The 20,148-nt window shown below is 33.9% G+C and overlaps 2 protein-coding genes across 2 annotated transcripts; one reads left to right on the top strand and one right to left on the bottom strand.

Annotated features, from left to right (window-relative positions):
* Positions 1–445: 445 nt before the first annotated feature.
* Positions 446–1,312, bottom strand: LOC147385906 (putative RING-H2 finger protein ATL37). The gene has a single exon (XM_086423198.1). It carries the CDS (start codon positions 1,310–1,312, stop codon positions 446–448), a length of 867 nt encoding a protein of 288 aa, XP_086279324.1.
* A 6,783-nt stretch (positions 1,313–8,095) lies between these two features.
* Positions 8,096–10,075, top strand: NCS1 (permease, cytosine/purines, uracil, thiamine, allantoin family protein). Its single transcript, XM_086424463.1, has one exon. It carries the CDS (start codon positions 8,228–8,230, stop codon positions 9,953–9,955), a length of 1,728 nt encoding a protein of 575 aa, XP_086280589.1. The 5' UTR covers positions 8,096–8,227; the 3' UTR covers positions 9,956–10,075.
* Positions 10,076–20,148: the final 10,073 nt, after the last annotated feature.

Here is a 20,148-nt window from a genome sequence, read left to right as displayed (position 1 = left end):
GCACTCCTTGAAGCTCTGAGATCTTTAGTTCCTGCTAATGTAAAAATCATCATTGTCGGACTCTGCTTTGCTGGTAAATGGCTTGAAGGGTGGAAAGTTTCCTTGATCTCTTGATCATTGGTTCTGCTCGATTTTTGACGCTCTAAAGCCTCTTAGGAGTTGGAGAAGGAATAAAGTATTTTTCGTATGTATTTTACATTTATTGTTATATTAATAAAATTTTGTAAAAAAGAGAAGAATCTAACAGTTAATTTAAAATATAAATAAATTAGGGAGGCCTTAAGAGTCATCTAGACTAATTCATGTTATTGCAATCAACAATCCCCGACAGCACAAGAACACCATGTTGGCCTGATCTTTATGAAGAATAATATTAATTAATATGATTCATGAACTTTTTATACAGATGAATCCAATATCAACTTTTTAGGTTAAAACCATCTTCTCAACGGGGAAGAATTCCATTTGTGGGGCCACTATGACCTGATCGAAGCCGTGAAAAGGATTTTATTAGCATGGAAGATGCACGATCCAAGTGTCTGGAAGACCCTACCCTATGTGAGCTACTCCGCAAAAGAGACCCCCTCGAAAAAGAAGAAGATGATGATGGTGACGATGAAGAGGGCTCTCTCTCATGGCCTACTTGCATCTTAAGGTTAACATAAGAGTAATCCATGGACAAGGATCTCTTAAGTGAGACCGGTAGCTGTGGCGTTTTTTTCTCCGTAGGCACTACAAGTGATGCACAATGGCGAAGTAAACCAATAGATTTAACCCGAGTTATAGAAGCACTAGCATCATTGCCACCACTATCACTTTGGTCACCATGTCGGGGAAGAAGTTGGGTTTCATCATCTCCCTCAACCACAAGTGGCATTGGTGTCAAAATTGGTGAGATGGGTGATCGGCAAATGGGGCAATTCGAGTGGGAGAAGAACCATTCATCGATGCATTGGACATGAAATACATGTCGACAATTAGGTAATAAACGAACGATTTCCTCTTCTTCCAATTCACCTAAACAAACAGCGCATTCAATCTGATCCATACGAAACAACCCTTCTTGCTTGCTCGAGTAAGTGATAATCGGGATGCACTCGAGGACATTCTCATCCACCCCGGCCGCCCTTTCACTCCTTTGTATAGGTTGCGAGATCAAATTTTGTCGTCGAACACAATATTTCATTAAAATGTAATGGTACACCACAATTGCTATAGCTGTGGACATAATACCAACCATGGAGATCATCAAGGGTGTGGAGAGAAATTGTTGAGGTGGTGGGAGTGGTGGTGGTGGTTCCATATTCTCCATCCCATGAACACCAAGAGAACCTTGTGTTTGAGATGGTTGTGAGCTTTGGTTTTATGAAACCCTGAGATGGGTTTGGCAATTACTTCATGGACTATAGTAGTTGTTTGTGAATGTGGATCTTCTGATACCATTCGGTCCGATCAAGATAAGAGACTGAACTAGTAAACTATCTTAAATATTGTATCTGTCCTCACCAAATGAATCTTGTTTGGTTCAAGTGGGAATTAAGATTGCTACACGCGTATGGTGTGTACACGTGGAGAAATCTAACAGGTTCCTCTATTTTATATAGGGTTGAAGCTTGGACTTATGGATATGGTTACATCAAAGTTAGGTGTTGAAGTAATCTAAGGTAGCAAGAATTTGATTTGGTGGCATCGATCATTTGTCATATGTGGACTATTTTATAGGTAAGGTAGGTGATTGGTGGCCCCATTGGAGGCTGTACATTTGTGAAGGTTTGACCTGTTTCATTTTTTTATTATTGGTGAATATTAATTTGAGAGATGTCCTTGTATTTTGGAAATGATGATATGACCCTAGACCTTGGTCTTCCACAAGAGACAAACATAAATGACCTAATGCTCTCATCTTCAATCTCTAGCATGGTTTTAAAACTCGTTTTGATGTCTCGTCTCATTAATGGACGAAACCAAGTCATCTCAGATAAGTTTTCCGATATGTTTGAGTCGTCACATTCAACAATGAGACAAATGAAGCATGGTTTTAAATATTGTCCGATACATTTTGACTTGTCTATCTACATCATTGGTGGACAATACCAAGACATATTGGATGAGTTGTCTCGGTTTCGGACGAGATTTAAAACCATAATCTCTAGTCATCCTCCTTTAATTATCTTTTTAGAGAAAAATCAATGATTTATGACCAGAATTTAAAGATGAGGTTATTTAAATCATCTTATAATCAATATTTTGACTTGTGATGGTTTGGAATGGTATGTACAAGGAGATAGGCTAGTTGCTTAGATTCAAGGGGAGGCCCAATAGATAGATCAAATATGGATCTGATAATTTATTGGGTCTGGTACTTAGAATAGTTGGATCTAAGTCCCATTCCACAACCAATAAGATTCACATCGAATCTCGATGTCATTCAATGCGCATTTGACCATGTTCTTTTTCTAATCTCAATATCAGTATCCAAATCTTATTAAAAAATGATCCAAAATAGATTTTATTATATAGTTGGATCCCAATTCTAATATTACTTATTAGATTAGCAACTAATTTATTAGATGATATCCTTGCCATATCATATAATTATCATATATTAATGTTTGGATCCAAATTTGATCCTTGGGTACCTCAAGGATTGGACATGTTATCCACGATCTGTCAATAAGGTATCAGATTAGATCCCAAATCATCGATTCAGATCTTAAATCATTGGATCGGGTCAGTCATATTTAGATCCTTCGACTAAAACCAATGATCTGATTCAGACCCAATCAAATTGTCATTGTGTCGGATTTGGATCTAAATATTAAGATCCAATAAAGAACCTATCAGACTGTATGGGCATGCTCACTATCAGCACATGATCTCTGTGCATAGGTTCATCTATGGTAGACAGTAGTGTGGGTCCACTCCACATGATCTCTATGTCATCGCATCTTGCATCAAATATCCATGTTATCGTATAGGTCCTCATTAATGGAAGAGTCGTTTCAAGACTTGGCTGAATAGATTCAACCTCAATAGAATTTAAAAAAAAAAAACTCAATTTACGAAGTTAAAAAGAGTCGATTCACCAAGCAAGCATGAAACATGGTTGAATCAACTCTAATTGATATTCTTCTTATCGTTAATATTTTATATGTAATATAGTTTTGGATTTTGGATAAAATAGCAGATTTTTATGATTTGTGAAACCTAATGGGATATATATTTTCTTTTTTTGGTGAAAGGGTGTAATTTGTAATTACTAGCTTTTCCTTTATAGTGGAATCGATGTGATTTGTGGAAGTTACCTCAATCTTGAAGGGAATCAAGTAAAATCTTTATATTTTTTTGTGTGATTGCATCTTGTTTCTTTCCTTTTCATTCTCCATTATTTTTATTTATTCTTTTGTAACACAGATAAATATGATTTTAAATTTTAATCATTTATACCCACTCACTTGTAATTGAGTTGAATCAACTCAAACGAGTTGTAAAGATTTAAGTACCACTGATTTAGGTGGTGTTTGTTTGCGCTATTTTTCAGCGCTTATTGCTGAAAAAAATTAAATTCAGCACTTTTGTCAAAATAGCGCGTTTGTTTACTCGTGCTTATTGCTGAAAATAAGTGAAAAAAATTCAGCACTATTTTGATGCTGAAAAAAAGTGCTGAAGCGGTAAGCACTTCGCTTTTTTCAGCACGGACAAGTATGCCCTTTGTTTTTTTGAGCATGGACAAGTATGCCCTTATTCTTAAAAGGATATTACCTCTTATATCCCATGGATAAGTATATAAACACCCACAAATTAATAAACCCACACCATAGCTAAATTATTTTGTCTTATATGGGTTAAAATTTTTGGAATGAGTTGATTTTTGGTGAAGATGATCTTTATAATGAGGAGATCATCCTCACAAAAAATCAGCACATCTTGAAACTTCTAACCCTATCAAAAAAAGTTCAAGAACCGTAAATTGTCCTTTTTTTTTTTTTTTTGAAATCTATTTTTAACGAGTTTGGTGAGGATGATCTCTAGACCATATAAACCATACTCACTAAAAATTTGCTCATTCCAAAAACTTTAATCCATATAAAACAAAACAAAAAATGGCTATAGTGTGGGTTGCCCTTATTAATTCATAGGGTGCTTTTATAATTACACATCCTTCATTTCCATCGAAAATTATTCATCCAAAATTAAGTTCTTTTTAAATTTGATTTCAAATTTTGGTGACATGTATGACATTATTATTTTTAATTTGAAATTTGTGGGCTTTTATAAATAGAAATTATTATTTATAAATTGAAGATTTGAGTATTATTTATTATTTAAAAATAAATTGTATTTTAATTTTATAAGAAATAATATATTTTATTGTGTTTGATAATAAATAAGCATTTGAAACATGCAAACAATGTATAATATGATTATAAGGGTAACAAAGACAATTTATCAGTTTCAGCAATGTGTAACAAACATAATTCAGCATCTAAACAAACAACTTTTTCAGCACTTAAATTCAGCGCTTATAAGTTTCAGTACTTAATGCTATTCAGCACTTATTTTTTTCAGTTTAACAAACAGCACCTTAGTAAAGACTTGTCAGTGTCCAAGGAAGTTGCAAACTATGTGTCCAACACTCCAACTAACACTTGAGATTTATTTGAACACTAGAATTTTTCATTTATGAAACATTTAAAATAGAATAATGTTGAAGTGATGTCAGGCTGGAACCTCATATAACACTTCTTGACGGGAAAGTATATAGGAACCATAGATACTTTTCACCAATCTATGATTCCTATCGACTTTCACATCAAGAAGTGCGATATTAGCCATATAACCTGGCTTGGCCCAACCCAAAAAAAAAAAAAAAAAACCAAGGTTTAGGCATTGAGCTTGAGCTTGTAAAGATATTGTCTTAGATACAGGCCGCTTTTGATCCCGGCTCTACCATATTGTAAGTGTATTATAAATAGTTAGATAGTTTTCATTAAAAGAATAACAATAAAATATATCATAAAATCATAAATTTACTTTCATCTCTAACCATGTTTCATCTATTTTGATGAAAATGACATTAATAACTCTAAACGAATTGAAAGGATGCACTTATATTTCATCTGAACCTAACTTGAGTCCGTTATGGTAGAGCTTGGGCTTGGTCAAGTTAGGCCTAATACAAATTAGAGCTCAACCAAGCCCGGCCCAACTTCATCCATTTACAACTCTAGCACTAGCAATATCTAAGGTCTAGGATTGGTACAGACTTCTGGCAGATCCGTTCTGTTAGGGGGAATATATTCCAATCTGAGCGATTGGACACTTGGCATAAATAAAAAAGGGGGAATTACTCTTATAACCACATTTCTTAAAATACGGATAAAAAATTCCTAGATAATAGATATAGAATATGGACCTTTAGAAACCCTATTTTTGAAACGTCATCCTTTAAAAGGTCTTTTGAAATTTCCATCTTATTATCGTTATAAAATACCTAAAGTACCCTCTTTTAACTAAAATACCTAAATTAATATTTTAAAAATCTAAAATACCTAAATGGATCCTTAAACATCTTCTCCAATTATCATTGAAATCAAAACAGCAAAACTAAAAACTCCATTAATCTTCTTCAACATTGTCTTCATCGAATTCTAAATAAGTATGATTTATTCTAATTTTTTATTATTTTAGATGCCCAAGAATCTCTCTCTCTCTCTCTCTCTCTCTCTCTCTCTCTCTCTCTCGGTTTGTGCTCCTCTGTTAGTAATATGGACGGAGCTAATTAGTAGGGACGATTGACCTTCATAGAAAAAAAAGTAATTAAAAATTAGTGATTCATACTTAAATTTTTATAGATATTAGAAATGCCACCTCATGTTGTCAAACAGAGGACATCATGCTTACTGATCTTCAAACAAAGAGAGTTTTATGGGTAGATCAATTGTTGTATTTTTATTATTTTTTTTAAAAAGTGGTGTTGGAGTGTATTTCACACTTAGAGTAGACTCAACTCATATTACAATATTGAAGAGTTAAACCTAGCCTTACTAACTTGGTAAGTTACTATAGCATCAAAGCTATATTATAAAATCTACTATGGCATTCCTAATCAAAAGCAATGGTTGTAGGGTGAAGGTTTGGGAAAAAAATGATGTTCCGACTAACATTTGAAGCCACAACAATTAGACAAAACTATGATGAGAATACCCAAGACGATTAATTTTATCTTTTGACCTCGCATTTGCATGTTTTCTTGATTATTGAATCAGATCAACTTTTCTTTAATTTTTTACTTTTCAAGTTTAGATGAATTTTGTCAACACTAAGAATTCTTCTTTTTCCTACTCTTGAGTATTATTGTGTTCTTGGTGGAATATCTATTTTTCTTCTTTTCTTGAAGAAATTAGATAAGATTACATGAATCTTTTCTATTAAAAAATTGAGTTCTATATCATTAATCAATTGTATAAGTTAATCTCCAATAAGATAAAGAAATTCAAATGAAGACTCTAATTTTCAGGTTTTTTCTTTGATTATTGATCCAATATTTTCTTCTTCCACAAAGAAAAAGAAATTCCATGGAAGACCTAATTTTCAGATTTTCTTTGATTTTTATTCAATATTTTTCTTTTATTATATTTCCTTGATGATTTTATATGTTGGATGAAAGCATGAAGCTCTCACTATTTATTTATTTTTGATAAAAAATTATTATTGCATTATTGAGATTTCAAATTGTATATTTCATGGCATAACAACTACATTTCAATTTGTGATTTCATTTATTAAATATCCTTTATTTCTTGCACAGGTTATGGTAAATGTCTACGAATATAGTAACTAGCTCAAATCAAGTCACTGAGAGAATAAAACTATTGTTGTTCACAATATGGGAAGAAGGAATTGAATGTGTAAAACAAATATTTAAAAGTGACGAAGATTTTTGATTGACGCTGAAGAAATTTTTTACTACTCATCGATTTGTCTACTCTTTCATCAAGAATAATAGAGAACGTATTAAGGTAAAATGCTCTGTTAAGGAGTGTGATTGGAAGGTATTCACCAGTAAAATTAATATGAAAAATAAATTCACAATTTACAAGTACATGAGTGTGCACACACACACACACACACACAATGTAGAAGATAATGTCACTACAGAGCAAAAGATCTCGAAGAAGTTGGTTGTCAATGTTATGAGTAACAAAATTAGGGATACGCCAGTTTATGCACTTATGAAAATAGTGAATAAAAGTTGGGGTGCCATAAGAAACTCTTTCATTTTTTTACTAGATTTATTTTGGATTTAAGATTTTATAAGCCTAACCATGATTGTAAACAACTACTAAAATTGTTTGTTTGATGTTATAATAGTTGATAATGTTGAGATTATAATTTGTGCAAAATCTTAGCGATGTTTGAAATGTGGGATTAAAAGATGAGATAACAATTTGCAATTGTATAACCAATAGAAAGGTTGGATTTGTAATTATTGATTAATAATAGTAGATTCTCAATTATAAAATCTTACTTTAAAAAAATGGGTCAAACAATAAAACTCGATGGTATCAACATTTAAAATTTGAACCAATAAAAAAAAAAAAAAAAAACAAATTTAAGTTGAGATGTGATAAATAATTTAAGAAACTGGGGGTAAAAGTTGGGGTGCCAATATCATCTCTCTTCTTTTAATAGATTTGAGAGAGGGGAAGAGAAACGTAAAAAGGGTTAGGGCATTTTCAATAATTTATTAAATAGTAAAGGACAAATTAATATCTTAATATAGATGAAGGGTATTTCTTATAATTTTGGATAAAAATTGTAAGGGATGTTACATCTAATAAGAAAATGTTTCTAAAACAAGGTCCTTAAAAAGTCCAATAATTAGGGATCTGTTGGTCCTTATTTGAATAAATGTGGTTCTAAGAGTAATTTTGCAAATAAAAATGCAATTTGCCTTAAAATATTCTGCGCTCACAAAGTGATTCTGTTCATATCTGATCCCTAGTAAAGTTGTCTTTATTCCCATCTCATCCATTTGTTGGACACTCATTGTCCAGCGTCTCTGAACCGTAGAAAAGTCCTTTTTCTTTAAAGCTAATCCAATTCCCAGCAGTCAAAAAACGCCCACTCGCTCTCACCACAAAATAAGGTTAGAAACAGATCCAACCAACCAACCAAGGTGAGCCTGCTTTGATAGATTCCATACATCTGAATCTTGGGAATCATGGAATCTAAGTTTCTCAGCCTCCGTCCCCACACCTCCCCCTTCTCTGTAAACCCACCAAAACCCTTACTACCCCCTCATGTTACCACCACTCATCATCATCATCTCTTTACAACTAGCAAATCTACCATCACCCATCACAAACAACACCCCTTGTTACTACTACCTACTAACAATCTTAGATATGGTCCTTCTTCAATTGCAATGGCATCAAATCAACCCACCGTTGGATTTCGATCCGAATTCAACGAATTCGAATCCGATCCCAACCTAACCAATGATGATCTTCGGCCGACAAAGCCGGAGCATCGAACCTTTTCGGGATGGGAGATGGCCAGTCTTTGGATAGGCCTAGTAGTCGGCGTACCATCCTATTACCTTGCTTTCAGCTTAGCCGATCTCGGCATGGCATGGTGGCAAGGAATTGCCACCGTTGTCGCCGCCAACATCATCCTCTTATTCCCATTAGTCCTCACAGGTCATCCCGGGACCCGATATGGAATCTCCTTCCCAGTACTAGCCAGGTCAGCATTTGGCATCCGAGGTGCCCATGTTCCGACTCTCCTCCGAGCGTTAGTCGGCTGTGGTTGGTATGGCATCGAGACATGGATAGGTGGTGAGGCCATTTTCCTTCTATTACCATCATACCTTAAAGAAACTGCCCTCGCCCACACCCTCCCTTGGCTCGGTACCTCCCCACTAGAATTCACATGTTTCATTGTCTTTTGGCTAGCCCAATTGACCATAGTATGGAAAGGAATGGATGGAATTCGCGAGCTCGAGAAATATTCGGCCCCGATTTTAATAGTATTAACGTCTTTGCTTCTTGGCTGGTCTTATGTTAAGGCAGGCGGCTTCGGACACATGCTTTCCTTATCTTCCCGTCTCTCGAAATCTGAATTTTGGTCCCTCTTCTTCCCTTCTCTCACTGCAAATATCAGCTTTTGGGCTACTCTTGCACTTAACATACCCGATTTCACTCGCTATGCGAAGAGTCAAAAAGATCAAATCCTCGGTCAAGCCGGACTTCCTATCTTCATGGGTGCATTCACATTCGTCGGTCTTGCTGTCACCTCTTCTACGGAAGTAATCTTCGGCCGTGTGATCTCCAATCCAATTCAACTTCTCGGACAGATCGGGGGTTCCTTCACTATGATCCTATCCATCTTTGGGATTAGTCTTGCCGTGATCACAACCAACATTGCAGCCAATGTTGTCGCCCCAGCCAACGCCCTTGTCAATCTTTGCCCTTCTAAGTTCACCTTCCAAAGTGGGGCTCTCTTGACTGCACTTCTTGGCATTGCTTGTCAACCTTGGAGGCTTCTCAAATCGAGTGAGAGTTTTGTCTATACTTGGCTCGTCGGCTACTCTGCACTATTAGGCCCAATTGGGGGGATAATTCTTGCTGATTACTATCTCCTTCGTCGCACCAATTTAAACATTAATGCCTTGTATTCAACTAATCCTCTTGGGATTTACTATTACACTAGAGGATACAATCTGGTGGCAATGACAGCTCTGATTATTGGGATTTTGCCTGTGATCCCGGGTTTCCTTCAAAAGGTTGGAATCCTAACTTCAGTCCCGGACGTTTTTATTATCTTGTACAACAATGCTTGGTTCATCAGTTTCTTCTCTTCAGGAATTGTTTATTGGATTCTATCATGTTTAGTAGGAATCCAAAAGAATTCTCAACTTGTAGATCCTCTCCTGCCCACATCATCCTAGTGTTTTTCTTGATGTATAAGTTGTAATAAATTTCTAAAATAATTTATAGAGAAAGCAATTGTTAGACACAAAAATAAACTCTTCTGTTTGGTGACTTCAAATTCTTACATTGATCCAAGGGCTAATGGGGTAATGCTTTGTAGTTCTATCATACATAGTCTATATTTGTTTTTTCATCTTTTCAAGCCTATTTGGTTTCTAAGCCAAGTTACATCAATTGGTATAAAAGGTAGTAAAAAAAATGTATCATATCCTAATAGTTCTTATCTTCTAAGGATCTTTTATTGTCCTCATAAAGATCACTCTAGGAATACAAGCAATTCATCGGGCAGCCCGACCTCATCGAAGGTGGCCTTCTTAGATGTGCATTGTGCAACTCAAAGGAAACTAATCTCCCCGTGGCAATGCCGTTACATCAAGTGAATTCAGTTCACTTTCTTTGTAAGATCTTTATTTGCGAATTAAAATCTTATGGGAGCTTCTAAGTTCTAATTAGGAGTTCTTGACCAATAAAATTTGAATCATACCAGATGGCAATCTTGGGAGAACTACAATAAAAAGAGTGAGATAGGAATATTACGAATTGTTAATGGCATTGATATTATAGGAAAAAAGTAGCCAAGTCTTACCGCACACCTAACTTCCCCACATTACCTAACTACAAATATTTCAACACCATCGTCATTTAGACCTTCAAGTCTTTGTACAAATCTTAGCTTCAGAATACAATGTTCTGCCGTGCCTAACAGAGGTGCCTACCAAACTAACCTAACACATGTATTGCGTCCTCAAGGGCATAAACCATTAGCATAAGAGTATTCGATGAAGCTTTAAGACTGCATTTGATGCCAATGAACTTCATGTCTAGATCTACTAGCACTGAAACTTATTACAACTTAGCTGATCAATAAATCAAAATAGCTCTGTCGTAATAAACAGTAGAAGGACCTTAATTAATATAAATGGCCATCTTGATGTGCTTTACAAATTTTTTTTAATACAAGAAAGTGTTAGATTGATAAACCAAAATGTGATAATAACACAATGTAACGAAAACATGAAAAATTATATTGATTGGTCTAAATGTCGCAACAATGTATCATTTTCTAAATTTTTTAAAACGGTTTACACTGAAAATGCAATCGTTTAATACAAAGAATCAATTTTGGTTGCCGAGAGTTTGGTGAGCGTTAATTTAAATAGACAATTATTTTTCTTTGCTTCAATTTAAACAATCTTGAAGTCATCCTCGATGAAACCTGGATTGGATAAGTTCTGAAATCACTGCTACATTGGTTACAATTGAGGTCTTTTAGAAAATAATGTTCAAATTTGTCCTCAAATAAACAAAAAGAACCATAACTTCCTTAGATTCTGTACTTTGGAAGAACAGAATGCACATCAACTTTGATGTGCAAGGATACTCATCTTATGGTTGCAACGCTCTTCAAGTCTTAATCTAATCTTAGCTTCAAATACAGTTCATTGAGGTAAGAATGAACCTAATATTCCCTTTTTGATAACTAGATTCTTCAATTGAAATGTTGGACGAGCAGAGTTTAATTCGCTACGAATTATGTTCAACTCTCCGTTGCATCTAACAGGCATGCCTACTAATGCAACACATGTATTGCGCCCGCCCTGAATGGCCTATATGGAGAGTGGTTTCAATGAACCATTAACACTGGGCGCTCTATGAAGCTTTAGACTGTCTAATATTGTTTTAATGCTAAAGAACTTCATTTCTAGCATTAAAATTTATTGGAATTTAGAGGATCAATAAATCAGAATAGCTTTTCTAGATACAATTTCTTGTACTTTCTTGAGATCTTCAATTTTGCTTTGAATCTGCAACTCCTCGTTCTCCTTGGTGTGCTTGCAACACCACCTCTCTGACACTCAGAATCTTATACTAATGAGTAGCAATTCTATCTATGAGGAGGAATTACTTACCTTCATCTTTTCCTCCTATCCCTATTTTTAATATTTACTTCGTTTATCGAACAGAATCTTCCCTTTTTTTGGATAACGAATGTTATTAAGAAATGCATCTTTATTCATCCCTTATTTCGGGGGGAATTTCCTTCAATCTAGGACAATCCCTTGAATTTCAGGTCAAATCATACCTTACCTTTCCCTAAATCCCTAATCTCTTGGAATTCGATTCTGTCTTTGGCCCATATTGTGAAATATGGTTCCGAGTCCGACTTATTATTCCTATCGAGAGGCGGAAACGCTGGCGAGTTTCTGATTCATCAGACTCGGTACCTCAAAGAAAGTCAGTGCTTACTGAATCGGAAAAATGATGCCACGTGTCACGATATTATGCATCACAAAAATATCCTCCACAGCTTTTATGTAATTAACAGTATACGAACCTTAATTAATATAAATGGCCAGCTTGAAAGTGTTCTACAATTTTACCATATAGGAAAGAGAGAGATTGATAAACCAATGTGATAGTAACCCAATGTAATGAACATGAATAAATCAAGTGTTGTTCATGGAAAATTTGTTTGCATCTACGATACATAAAGATCACTCGCAGATGTACTGTAACTACAACCTTATGCATGTCTGACCCTCTTTTTTTTTTGTCGGATCACGAACACTTGTCAATAATAAATTTATGCAGCTAAATTTGGGGATCCAACTCAAAACCAATTGGCTATGAGTGGAGAGACTTAGGAGCTTATGAGTGTCTGATGTGGGACGAAACTCAACACACCCTCGCATGTGTGGGCCGGACAAAGCCCAACCACGTGGAGATACAAAGTAGTTGACGTGGAGGAGAGAAAAGCTTGCTTTGATATCATAATAGATTTGGGCATCTAACTCAAACCAATTGATCATGAGTGGAAAGTCCCAGTAGCTTATAAGGAGATAGACAAGGCAATGAGTGTCCAATGTGAGACTAAACTCAATAACTTACTTTGCATTCAACCATATTGAGGCCGGTCTCTCACTACGTGAAAACTGAAAAATTCGACAGAAAATTTTGACAGGCCAAGGCCCACGAATTTTAGAAATTGAATTTTGATGGTCTAAGACTGTCGAATTTCTCCCATCTTTCATTAATTCAACGGTTCCGACCCGTCAAAAAAATTTTGATAGTGAAAACTTCGCCCCTTGGTTTATCAAATTTGGGCTTTTTTCACATTGTGTCTCTTTTCTAGTAATTAATTAACTTGAATAAAAATGTTTCTTTAGATTTTTTAAATATCATTAGGGTATGTTTGATTGCACATGAAAAATAGGGAGGAAAATCAATTTTCATGGAAAATGACATTTTTCAAGTGTTTGATTGTACATATCCTTGGAAATTCATTTTCCACCTCAATCAAAAAGTCCACAAAAACATAGATTTCACTTTCTCACCCATATGGGTAGGAAAGTGAAGTTCACCCATATTTTTCATCCTCAATTCTTCCCCACTCATATGTTCTTCTTCCCTACCATCACCACTACCACCTTCACACTAATCTTGTCGTCGTCACCATCGTCGTCACCGTCATCACTATCTTCGGCCACCTTCTCTCTCTCTCTCTTCTCTCTTCTTCTTCTTCTCATTCTCCATCCCTCACCTCAACCACCACCACCACATTATCCCCCTCATCTTTCTCATCATCTTCTTCCTCACTTACTTCCGTCGCCACCACCACGTTCTCCCCTCTTCTTGCTTTTCATCTTCTTCCTCACTTACCTCCACCATCACTGCCACCACGACCACATCCTCCCCCCTTTCCCTTCCTCCTCATCTTCTTCTTCCTCTTTCCCTCATTTCATCTTCTTTATTTTCCTTCTCCTCTCCTTCTTCTTCTTTTTCCTCATATATTTTTCCCATGATTTTATCCAAGTAATATCTAATAATGAAATTTAATTTTCCAATCCTACCTATTTTTCACCACTATTTTTCCATGGGTTTCAAATTCCATGGAAAGCCACTTTTCATGCAATCATCAATCTATAAGCAGATTTGCCATACAAATAATAAAGTTATAAAACGCTCTTCGAGATGGTTACAATGAGAGCTTTGTGTGATGTCATTACACCTATCTAAGATTACAAATAAGAGGGTTTTTTTTTCACTCACTAACATTTTTAATAAATTTTCTACTAGTTATTTCTCTAAAAAAAATCAAATAAAAACTCTATTAAGGGCACTGTTCCAGCCAAGCCCAAGTAAACGCCAAGGTCCAGTCCAAGCACCGTACTTGATATGAAGGCTTAAACCTGGCCCGATAGCTATAAGGACCATAGATCCGGGCCCATGGGCTCAACTCAGAAACATGTTAGTCAGTCCTTGTTCTAATGAAACAGACGGGAAGTTGGACTTTTATATTTCAGTAGAAAAGATTATTCCACTTTAGAAATATTAATATATTATATTTATGAAAACATCAAAAGTAATAGAGGTCAACAGTGAATAATAATTTTGACTTTGACTATTTGGAAGATTATAAGTCTTACCTAACATATATGAAATTTAATGCAAATTATGAAGTGGGGTATCATGTTTTCTGATTTTAATTAAATGATTTAGACATATAAAGAGAGGGTGCATGGCATTCTACAATCTTCAGGATTGACGATGTGGTTGCATTGATCATTGCCCTTCATAATAGACCAGATGATTGTGATCATTTAGCCTTGTTAACACTTCACTTATACATCTAATTAGTACTTGTAGATGTCAAAATTGAGAACAAAAAAAAAAAGATTTTTAAATCCCTCTTAAATCACAATTGGAAGACCTATGTTGTTGGACAATAAAACAAGAGAAAATGAAGGTGGGCCCAAGTTATATAAGGACTATATACACAAAGTGAAAAATATTCCATATTTGATATAGTCCAAAGACTGTCCAATTTCATAAAATTTGATAGAATTATTTATTTCGACGGGTCGAAATTGTCAAATTAATGAAGGATGGGAGAAATTCTACAGTTCTAAATTGTTGAATCTAAGAACATCAAAAATTTCAATGGCTCTAGGTTGTCAAAATTCAGTTTATAAAAGACCCATCAAATTTTCAAGTAAAATTTTCTAATTTTCACGTAGAGATAAGGTGGCGGGGTATTAGAATCTTGTATATATGTTCTGATAATGGAATTTTTAGAATGAATAAAGTTTGGGAGAAGTCTTCATTTCATGATATTTTATTCTTTAAATGAAGTTTTAGAGGTTTTTCAAAAGCTTGACTAGTTTAGAGGTTCTTTAAAAATCTTGACAAGTACATATTAGAGGTTATTTCAAAAGCTAATAGGTTTAGTTATAAAATCTTGATTTTCTTTCTTCTTTTTTTCACTCAACAATTTTTTTACATTCTTTCAAATTATCTTCTGCTGTCACCTTAGAAGCCATGAAAGGCTTTTATGCATTCGAAGTGGGTTCGATAATTGGATATGAACCTCACTTCTCCTACATTTGGATTTCTGTGGATAAAAGTCATGGTCTAAATATGTCCAAGTAATCTGGATGAGACACTGGTCCACACACTTAATAAGGCAAGTTAACTTATGATTGGCCGGTAAACCTATCAGAAAGATCAACCCAAGGACCAAATAGTATGGTTGTGACGTTGTGTGCCCATACCAAAGGAGATGGGGAAACCCCTATAAAATTATTAAAAACACTAAAATTGAAAGAGTCCGGATCCAATCCACGAGGGTGGAAGATTGAAACCCTTACATTCTCCACCAGGGTGCATACCATTTCAACTCAAATCGAAATGGAGTTGATTTGACATTTAGCAAATTATCTAAATCCATCAAATTATTAATATAATCGTGATAATCTGACTATCCCATGTGACACACTCAATCAACTCCCATGATGTGACATGTTTGGGAACCGTGGATCTATACACCTAAGGATACAAAAATGCATTTTCCATAATAATTTATTTCCCAAGACATACAGATTCACGGTTCCTGAACTTGCTACATCAGGAGAGTCAATTGAGTGTGGCACGTAGGGTAGTTAGATTATCACGACTCTTCTTAATATAATCAAAAAACTTACTTCACCCTAGGTCTATAAACATTGAAGTCAAATTGATGACATGCCCCCAGTGACCTTGTTTTTTTTTTTTTTTTAAGACCAACAAAAAATAATATAAATACCTTCATTTACGACCTCTAAACAATTTTTTTATTTTATTTTTCGTCCTAAAACTATATATCTTCAAACTCTTCAACCACTATAATAAATTAATTTTAACCTATTAAACTTCATTTGTAATTAATCGTTACCTTGCCTTAATCCCTTAAAGTTTCTGTAAAACAATCACATCATCTTTTATTCCAACAGTCCTTATCTTATTTAGGTTTGGAGGTTAGAGTATATTAACCTCAAGGTTAAAGACTAGGGCAAAAATTTTACCTAATAGGTTGAAGATAACCGATTTTGGGAAGAGAAATCAAAAGGATTTGATTTCAAGTTGAAAATGAGAGTAATGAGATCATTTTGTATTAATCTCTTAGAGAAGGGCCAAATCAAGTTGGCATAAGCGTTTTAGTGAATATTTGAGATACCCTATGTTTTGATCGAGAGATCGAATTGATAATAGAAACATGAGTTTAATTAGTTGATTTATTAATGAACAAAGAAAAATATTATCTTGAATAGATGGACTTTGGCGCAACAAGGATTAATTACCAATGCTATAAAACAAGTTGGTATTTTATATTTATTACCTTTGCTTAATAATGAGAAACAATTTGACAGAACTAAGTCGATCCCTAAAACAAAAAATTAATAGTCCTATTCCTCAACTAAATCAAAATTCCATCTAGAATCGTTACTCGGGTTGATATTTTCATCCAAAAATTCAAGAATCCAAATTGGACTGTCACTGCGTAAGGAAAAAAAAAAAGGAATCAAAGAAGAAAAAGAATCAACCTTTTTTTTTTATTGACACGTATTCATTCATTTTTTTACATATTTATTCCTAATCTACCTTCTTGGAGTTAATTCTCTAGGGATCTTCGTTTAAATCATTCTAGTAGATTCGTTTCAATCTCCTTCTTTGATGATCTCATTGGAAATTATTTTTAAAATGGTGACATTGTCCCCATTGAATTAGATCTTTTTTCATAGACTACTAAAAGATGACCTAAATATGCATTATTTTCAATTTTTTAACCAAAAACCCTTGGATTGTAACTAATACCAAACTAGTACTCTTCGAGCTTTTCAATTTTAAAAGCTTACTATAGTTTGCTCCCTGGCATGATATATATTTTTTATCATTTTGTTTAGAATGTTTCGATGAAAGAAAATGAAATTTTTGCCAATTATACTACAAATTATAAGTTAAAGCATTGGGCATGCCTTTGTGAGGTTGTAAGCCTTCTTGTTGGGGGGGTCTGCCTAACCCTCATTTACCTCCCAAAAAGGAAAAAAAAAAGGTTTTCGGCATCCATGGCTTGGTTAATGTAGTTTAAGGCACACCTTCCTAAGTAAATCAAATTTTAGTAGCAGTCCATGCATGGAGTTGAAATTTTACCTTACAATGCATGTGCTTGAAAATATGAAAATATAATATTTAAATATAATTTTTTTGGGTGGCAATGTCACCTACTTTGTTTTCTCCATTATTAATTTTGAAATGAACTGGATCCCATATTATTGATTTAGGTACCCTAGTTTTAGTTCTTTCTTCCTGGTGCGAAGTAGAGCAAATTAGAGTAAAATAATAAAGATAAGATGAAGACTACAAAACAAAAATATATATAAGCTATAATACCTAAGCTATTATCAATGTTGTTTTATAGGAAGAAAGCATATAAACAAAATGTTGCTGTGTAGACTCGTACAATAAATAAATAAATAACACATCTAAGTCCCTTATTGTTATCAAATCAGAGAAAAAATGATGATCAAGAATTCTCATTATTTCTTAGATTTACAGACCTAATTCGATTTAAAGAGAGCCTTTCATCACTTGTTTTTCTTGGAAAATCGTTTTGCGAACCCTTTGATCATCAGATCACTGCAATATAGTTTTGATGATCTAGATGATGTGGGTTTATTGGTTATATTGAAATGATTATATGAGATCTTTCTCTCAGATAATATAATATAGAAATAGATTTGTTATTCTAAATGTCAACGAGAAGACCAACGGACTAGATTCAGCATGGAAGGGTGATTGAGGCTTGGTGGGACCGAGATGTCTCATCATGCTGTGCGCTTAGTGCCAATAACTAAATATCATTTTGATTTAGTCATCAACGCGTGGGTGTACTTTTAAAGCAGGTACATTGCTTCTCCTTGTGAGAACAGCTGGAGCCATTTTTCGTACACTTGCGGGACCCACGATTTGCTTACGTACGAACAAATTCATGCTTACCTATACATTTTTTTTATTTTTATTTTTTAAAATTGGAGAGATTTACCCGACAGACCCCCAACTGGTGCAATTTTTTTTACAAAAAAACTCCTTGAAGTTTTGATAACTCCCAACAAACCTTATTTTATGAAATTTGTCATCTACAAAACCTCATTTTATCAAGTTTGTCAGCCAACAAACCCTAGAGTAGGGATCCATGGGGTTAATTTGTTACTTAACACCTTGGAGTGGATTCTAAGTACATCAATGTGTGGTATTTAAAAACATGATCATACCATAGGGGTTATAAAGGACAAGATTATAGGAATTAAAAAATTAAAATAACAAAATAAAAAAGAGAGTTAATATTCAAAGTTAGATTTTAATTTTAAATTTGGGAGCTTGGTGATCATCCATTTTCAACACCTACAATCAAGTTCAAAAGTATTTATTTATTTATTTATTTTTTTTTTTAATCTAGGTTTTTTCATGAAATCTATAGTCTTTGTCTTTGGATTAATTAGATCATCCATCTAGGTCTAAGAATCCTTAGTAAGATTTGAAATCCTACTAAGACAATCATGATGACGTGATTCATAAAATAAAGTTTATTTAACTTGATGGTGTTTTTTAATAAAATTGCAACAGATAGGTTTGTCAGGTAAATCTCACTTTTTTTAAGTATAAATTTTGAAATTTTATATTGTCTCACCAAGTCACCAACTTTTAATTTTAAAATTTTAGGGTTAGGGGATTTTTGTGAGTACTCGAAATGCCTACTTTTTAACTTTCAAACTGATGACATACCCTTGATCTTAGATTTTTTCAAGAATAGTTTAAAATGACATAAAAAAGCTCTTGTCATCATCCTCCAACCATGAACCTTAGATTTTTCTTTTCAAAGTTAGTCATCTCCAATCTTTATAGTCCAATCTTTATGGGCAAGATATGATTTTTAGGAAATAGATGATGGTTTAAAAAAATAAAAAAATAAAAAGCATGGATTTTCTTTTAGATGTATCAAAGACCAAATTATGTAGATTAAAGTGCTTGAAGATTATAAAAAAAAAAAAATTAATGAATTTTTTTAAAGAGAAAATCAAGGATTTTTGGGTAAAAATTTAAAAGGAGGGCATTTAAGTAATTTTATGTTAGTCTTCTTGAGCAGGTTGAGGGAGAGGGCGTACATATGTCATCAGTTCGAAAATTCCCGGGTATCTTAAATAGTCACAAAAATGTGGAAGGGTATATGACTCTCTATATATAAATAAATAAATAAATAATATAACAATCTAATTAATAAACAGGAATATTATGTCCAAGTCTTCAAATGGACCTTAGCAACCTTTAAGATCATATTTTTCCTATAAATGCCTTAAAAAATTTATTTCACATTTTAATTATTAAAAAATTAAGGATTTTTTTATCATGTATAATGACAGTAAAAATTGAAAATATAATTCTATGTTGTAATCATTTATAAGAAAATAAAATTCTAAAAACTAAATTGAATTATAAACAAATATCAACCTATATAATATAACAATGTCCACATCTATCTACGCCGTTGGATGTACCCTTGTGAGAATTTCTAATTATTCTCCTAATTGTTCATTTTCTTAGATACCTTTGAAAAATATTAAATAAAACATAAATTATAGGATAATGTTGCCTTGCTTAGGAAGGGTAGGTCAAGTGTTCGAAAACCCCACGAAACAAAAAAATCCTTGGGGCCACCCTCCAATATCTAATTCACTCTTGACTCAACCAATTGCACGTAAGACTTTCTGAGGAGTTGGTGCATGTGATCATGAGATTAGTTCCATCAGAAGAGTGGGAATATTCACGATAAGTGAAA

This window comes from Akebia trifoliata, chromosome 14, assembly GCF_017979445.1.
Source record: "Akebia trifoliata isolate Shusen 1 chromosome 14, ASM1797944v1, whole genome shotgun sequence".
Taxonomy (NCBI): Eukaryota; Viridiplantae; Streptophyta; class Magnoliopsida; order Ranunculales; family Lardizabalaceae; genus Akebia; species Akebia trifoliata.
This window is presented reverse-complemented; position numbering and strand designations above follow the sequence as displayed.